Consider the following 6,930-nt stretch of genomic DNA (forward strand, 5'->3'; position numbering starts at 1 on the left):
GGTTTGCCTCCCTCTGTTTTCATTTTATTTTTTCTTCCTTTCCCCTATATTCATCTGTTTTGTTTCTTAAATTCCACATATGGGTGAAATCATACGGTATTTGTCTTTCTCTGCCTTACTTCACTTAGCATAATACCCTCTAGTGCCATCCACATCATTGCAAATGGTTAAGATTTCTTTCTGTTTGATGGCTAATATTCCATTTTGTGTGTGTGTGTGTGTGTGTGTGTGTGTGTGTGTGTGTGTGTGTGTATGTGTGTATCACATTTTCTTTATTCATCTGTTGATGGACATCTGGGCTCTTTCCATATTTTGGCTATTGTGGACATTGCTGCTATAAACATTGGGGTGTATGTGCCCTTTCGATATCATTACATTTGTGTCCTTTGGATAAATACCTAGTAGTGTAATTGCTGGGTCATGGGATAGTTGAATTTTTAACTGTTTGAGGAATCTCCATACTGTTTTCCAGAGTAGTTGCACCAGTTTGCATTCCCACTAACGGTGTGAGATGGTTCCCCCTTCTCTGCATCCTCGCCAACATCTCTTGTTTCCTGAGTTGTTAATTTTAGCCATTCTGATCAGTGTGAGGTGGCATGAGTTAAAATCTTTTACATACTCTTTCCTAAATATTTTTGAACCTCATACTCTATCCAGAACTACACACACTATATACACGTCCCTAATACTGAGGATCATTAGTGTGCTTATTAAAACTGACATATCTAGGGCGCCTGGGTGGCTCAGATGGTTAGGCGTCTGCCTTCGGCTCAGGTCATGATCCCAGGGTCCTGGGATCGAGTCCCGCATCAGGCTCCCTGCTCCTTGGGAGCCTGCTTCTCCCTCTGCTTCTCTCTCTCTCTCTCCCTCTCTCTCTCCCTCTGTCTCTCATGAATAAATAAATAAAATCTAAAAAAAAAAAAAAATATTAAAAACTGACATATCTAGACTCCTCCACAGACCTACCAAAACAATTTTCATGACAGGCCTGAGTTGCCAGGTTTTAGTATAAAATCTCAAATAGCTTGAAACCTTTAGAATATGTAAAAATGTTACCTTTGAAACTTGAATCCAGAATGCCAACACCAGGGATTCAGAAGTTTGGGGGCTATTGGGCTTAGAAATTTCTAATTATACCAAGCACCCCAGGAGAAACATATTAGAAAAAACATTACTTACAGATTGGTTGTTTTTCTACCACTTTGACCAAGAAAGAAGGTCCTTTGTCATGATAGGTCAAACACAACACACAAAAAAATCATCTCTAGCAAAGGTAAAGAGCAGAGCTAAGTTCACAAAACTTCTCTCATGTGACTCTTACTATATAATTTGATGTTTCTTATGTGAGATTTGATATTCATGTAAATCCTTTAAGTTATCTCAGTGTGTATTAAATTCTACACCTTTTGTGTTAAACTTTTGTATGTCTCCAGGTGATTATTGTTCCTATTTAACCCACTCAAAGTGACTTGTTTTTAGACTTTATAAAGAACTATTATGTCTTTTTGAAATCACCTTTCAAATACATTAATAATTAAATTTGGGAAAGAATATAGCAGAAAATACCTAAACTTGATCCTGAAGTCATAAAACTAAGGCATGTAATGTTAACACACTCAATCTTTTTGTACTTTGTATTTATTTACCAACCCAAAAGGCTTACCTTTGATTCAAATTCCAAATTTACAGGGCTTGTAGTAGCTCTAAAAACATTTTTGCTAGAAATTATTTTTGGAAACTTTGATACAAATAATGTTTGAAAGTATAGGTATAGCTTGATTTCTATAAGAGGCATATTCCTGAGAAGTTGCAAGATAAGACAATATAATATTTTAAGTGAATTGTTCCCTTATCTTTTTAGCAAGAGGTTGAAAAACAGACTGGAGTCAATAGTCTTCGATGTTGAACATTACAGATTTGTAGCGTGATCAAGAAAATCTAACTTAGCCACTTTAGAGACCATCAGTTAATAAAGATGTTCTACCATTGATACCTTGAGTGCTTATTGAATGCCAGGCACTGAGCAAAGGGATTTATGGGTATTGTTAATTCCCTCATTGACTTAGTCAACTATTGTACAACAGCTGTGTCCCAGGCACAGCTCTGTCACAAGACAGGCCATGTCCCTACCCACATTGACCTTTCATTCTACTGGTAGACAAATATTTGAATAAATAGATAATGCTTCGGGTATTGATAGATCTTATTATAAGGAAATCAAACATCTTAAGAGAGTCAGACTAAGTTAGAGATGCTATTTAGATAGTCCAGCAAAGGCTACTCTGAGAGAGTAAGCAGAGATCTGAATGAAGCAAAGGAAAAAGCAATGCAAGGACTTCAGGGCAAAATTCTTCTAAATAGGAAAAAGGGCAAAGGCAGAATCTTAGAGGTAAGTATGAGGTTAGCCCACTTAGAAAGTGTTGAGATGACCACTGTGACCAGAACAAGGTGAGATAGAACAGTAAGAGAGGAGTCAGGAGCCAGATCATATAAGGTTTTATAGTCCATGAAAAGGAGTTCAGACAGTACAACCTTATGCCATTATTGTCTGCATTTGCACATGAGAAGTTGAGGCTTAGAGTGTCAGTAAACATCCCCAGGTTCATACACCTAGTAACTAATACAGGGGAGTTTGAACCCACTTTTGGTATGAATCCAAATCTTGTACTCCTTCCTAGTATATCAGGTTGTCTCTCACCGACTAGTCTGGTTACCCTTTTAAAAACCCTGAAATCAGTGGACTTTCTAATTAAATGTTCTCAATAGTAAAAGAAAATCAGTGGATACATATTTGAAACTGGGTTCTGTATATAAAGGAGAGAGGCAAGCTGTGTATGTGCCATATCATGTAATATTGAATGCACATGAAATATTGTGGTTTATAACAGTAATTTTTATTTTATTATTTTTTAAAAGATTTTATTTATTTGAGAGAGTGAGCGAGAGAGCACAAGAAGAGGGGAGAGGCAGAGGGAGAGGAAGAAGCAGACTCCTCGCTGTGCAGGGAGCCTGAGCGACTCGATCCCAGGACCCTGGGATCATGACCTGAGCTGAAGGCAGACGCTTAACTGACTGAGCCACCCAGGTGCCCTAGAATAGTAATTTTTAATGCTTTTTGATGATTCAACATTTGAAACCCAGAATTAATGAAGAGAGCCAATCATTAAAGGCACACTGGTTGAAAAATCATTAGGTACAAAAAAGAAAATGCAATATGCTCAAAATGAACTTCTAGCCAAGATATAAACCACTTCATAAGTAACATATTAAAAAAAACCTTGAAATAATGCATTGTTTATATAAAAAAGGGATAGTGTTGCCTTATATAATTACATATGTCTGCTTATTTAAAGGATAAGGGAATTCAGGTGTGCCTGGCTGGCTCAGTCGGCAGAGCATGCAACTCTTGACCTCGGGGTCATAAATTCAAGCCCCATGTTCAGGGTAGAGATTACTTTAAATAAAAAGGAATAAGGGAATTCATATTTTTATCCTGAGGTCTATAAACAAAATGATAAAGTGATATTCTGAGGAAATGGTTTGTTATAAACTGAATGATAAGCTGGCAGTTTAAATGCTTATAATTACAAAGTAAAGTTATCCACTAAAGTCATTAGAGAACATTTAGGATAAAATGAAAAGTATACCACTCTGAAGACAAAAAGTAGAACTGGAGATTCTGAAGATTTTATTCAGAGTTATAAATTGTAAAATTTAAACAATGAACTACATCATTTAAAAACATTCTTTTAAAAATGAATATTTTTCTCTTATGAAATATGACCTTTATACACATAATTGGCCATTTTTTTTGTTTCAAGTTTTTATTTAAATTCTGGTTAACATTCAGTGTAATATTAGTTTCAGGAGTAGAATTCAGTGATTCATTACTAACATACAATACCCAGTGCTTATCACAAGGGCCCTCCATAATCCCCATCACCCATTTAACCCATCCCCCATCCTCTTTCCCTCCAGCAACCCTCAGTTTCTTCTCTATAGTTAAGAGTCTGTTTTATGGTTTGTCTCCCTTTTTTCCGCCTATGTTCATCTGTTTTATTTCTTAAATTCCACACATGAGTGAAATCATATGGTATTTGTCTTTGACTTATTTTGCTTAGCCTAATACTCTCTAGCTCCATCGACATCATCGTAAATGGCAATATTTCATTCTTTTGATGGCTGCATAATATTCCATTGTGTATATATTACCACCTCTTCATTATCCATTCGTCAGCCAATGGACATTTGGGCTTTTCCCATATTTTGGCTATTGTGGTTAGTACTGCTATAAACATTGGGGTACATGTGCCCCTTCAAATAACTATATTTGTATCCTTTGGATAAATACCTTGTAGTGCAATTACTGGGTTCTACTTTCTAAAAGCAATTACTTTTTTGAGGAAACTCCATTCTGTTTCCCAGAGTGGCTGCACCAGTTTGCAATATGGGTGTCTCTTCAGTATAGTTATAAGGGTATTTTCTCTTTATTTTAAAATTAATGTCCAAAATTAAGCCAATATTTCAGAAAACATCTTAAGGAATAAATATATGTAAAACAAGTGATAACAATGGTTCTCCATAAGTAGTTTTTATTTATAAATTAAGTGGGACAGTAATTAAAAGATGTTCAATAGATTTTACATAGTTTTTCCCAGAAAAGAATTATTAGAACTGTTGTTCAAATGGTGTAATCTCCTATTGTGATTCAGTTAATGAACAATAAGCATTATTTTAAAAATCATGAATATGCACTAAAGCAATTTTTCTGACATTGGGTTTTTATCTGGTTAGAATAACACATTACTATAATTTCTCTCCAACTGGGATATAGTTTTAATGAGGAGCTGATCAGTGCCAAATCACACATAATTTGAAGGAAAAGAATGGAGAAATTCATCAATATTTCCATGACCACAATGGTAACTGTTTAAAGTGAATTCTTGAACAGTAAGAATGGTCTTACTTCAATCTTATTTTTCCCCGAAAGCAAAGTGAAGTGTTTTTTGATAGGAGAGAAATTTATGAAGACCCAATATTTTTCTGCTATTCATAAGATTAACATCTTCCCTTTGATTGAGTTGCTTATACATAAAACTGGAGACACAATGTATACCTCAGCTGTTAATGTTTTAGGACAGGGACTTGCCAAATTAATCTTTGTGTCTTCAGTTTATAATCAAGAATGAATGCGTTAGGGCGCCTGGGTGGCTCAGTTAGTTAAGCGACTGCCTTTGGCTCAGGTCATGATCCTGGAGTCCCAGGATCGAGTCCCGCATCGGGCTCCCTGCTCGGTAGGGAGTCTGCTTCTCCCTTTGACCCTCTTCCCTCTCGTGCTCTCTATCTCTCATTCTCTCTCTCTCTAATAATAAATAAAATCTTAAAAAAAAAGAATGAATGTGTTAATGAAGAAATAAAAGAATAGATAACATTACAATTATTTTTAAAATTAAGAGTAAAGTTCAAATTTTATGTTGGAAGGAATTAGCTCTAGCCAATGTTATAATATTATGCATACATCATTTAATTCTTTTAGTTATAACATCAGACTTGTAGATCAGTAATAATATTTTTTAATGTACCAGCTCTTCCTCCAGGTTACCCATATTTTAGCTGATACATGGCAAAATAAGTTTAAGTTCTCCCAAGTTATTTGCAAGCTGTGAACTATTACTTAAATAAGTGAGCAGTGACATCTGAGGGAGGCCTGTACAAACATTCATTCTTCGTGAGAATTGCATGTAATGTTTTTCTAGTTGTTATACATTCACGAGTCTCACTATAAACTGATTGTCTCTCACACAATATCTGGTATAGGATAATATATTTTCTTTTTGAACTGCTTTTTTTTTGTTAGTAACTTTTACCTTTAAACTGTAATCTCTAGAAAGGCATGAATTGTCCAATTTTTAAAATAGCTTCCAAAACTCTGGACATAATACTACATTGGATCAGATATGATTTTTCTTTAGAATTTTTGTTTTACTTTGGAGGGTAGGTACTGCATAGCTAGTCTTTGGAAATGCTAAAAAAAATAGCTGTACAAGTCCCTTAAAGTCTCCAAGACTCTAAGTGAATATTCCTCCTGTTTTAATTTATTCTTGAGTGCCTCATTTGGGACACTAACTGTTAAATTCAGAATTAGCATAGACATGTGTTGTACCAACATTATGAGTTACAGACTATTGAAGGTTTTATGAACCTTCAGAGCTGTAGAACAGATATTTCTTACAACATTATAGTATCCTTTGATAAGCTTTAGGTTCTTTATTAATTAAATATGTGAACAATCATTCTATAATTGAAACTTTATCCAAAATATTAGGAAGATTTCATTATCTAAGAGTTTGTCTTTTTTTTTTTAAGCTGTAAAGCAAATTTGGTTTTAAAAACAGACAACTTTGTTTCATAGGTACATGATTTCTTGCTATCACATACATACACAGCCTACTAGATAAAAAGCAATTACACATTTACAGCCCACATCTATAGCTGAAAAAAAAAGTCAACTATTTAAAATTCATTAACTTAGAATTGTGTTTTTTTACCCCAGTGAATTAACTTCTCTTTGTATTTTTTGACAGGAAGAAGCACTACATGGTTTTCGAGTGAGTGATTACCTTGAATACATGGAGATTTTGGAACAAAACTACCGACCAGTGGTGCTGAGAGACATGAGGAACATTAGAGTGCAGAGCACATAGACGGTGGAGTACACAGTTAAATGTCGTGTTTTATTTATTTGTAAAGGAAACAGAGGGACTTGGTTGTTTTCTGTATCTATAACAACATATGCTTTGTGAATACACATATTGTGAATCAATACTGGGACTTTTTCAATATAATAATATATATTCAAGTAGGAATTATCTCAGTTTGTGACATGAAGTAAATTCATTTTTGTTAAGTTCGTTGTTCCGTGAGGTTGTT

At 34.7% G+C, this 6,930-nt stretch overlaps 1 protein-coding gene across 3 annotated transcripts in view; it reads left to right on the forward strand.

The window, feature by feature from the left end:
• TBC1D32 (TBC1 domain family member 32) overlaps positions 1–6,823 on the forward strand; it is a 197,016-nt gene extending 190,193 nt beyond the window's left edge. For all 3 annotated transcript variants that reach the window (XM_027600953.1, XM_027600954.1, XM_027600955.1), the window contains one exon: positions 6,585–6,823. In XM_027600953.1, the coding sequence (XP_027456754.1) occupies positions 6,585–6,704 (120 nt within the window). In that variant the 3' untranslated portion in view covers positions 6,705–6,823. The remainder of the gene's footprint in view (positions 1–6,584) is intronic.
• Positions 6,824–6,930: the final 107 nt, after the last annotated feature.

Source organism: Zalophus californianus, chromosome 7 (assembly GCF_009762305.2).
Source record: "Zalophus californianus isolate mZalCal1 chromosome 7, mZalCal1.pri.v2, whole genome shotgun sequence".
Classification (NCBI taxonomy): domain Eukaryota; kingdom Metazoa; phylum Chordata; class Mammalia; order Carnivora; family Otariidae; genus Zalophus; species Zalophus californianus.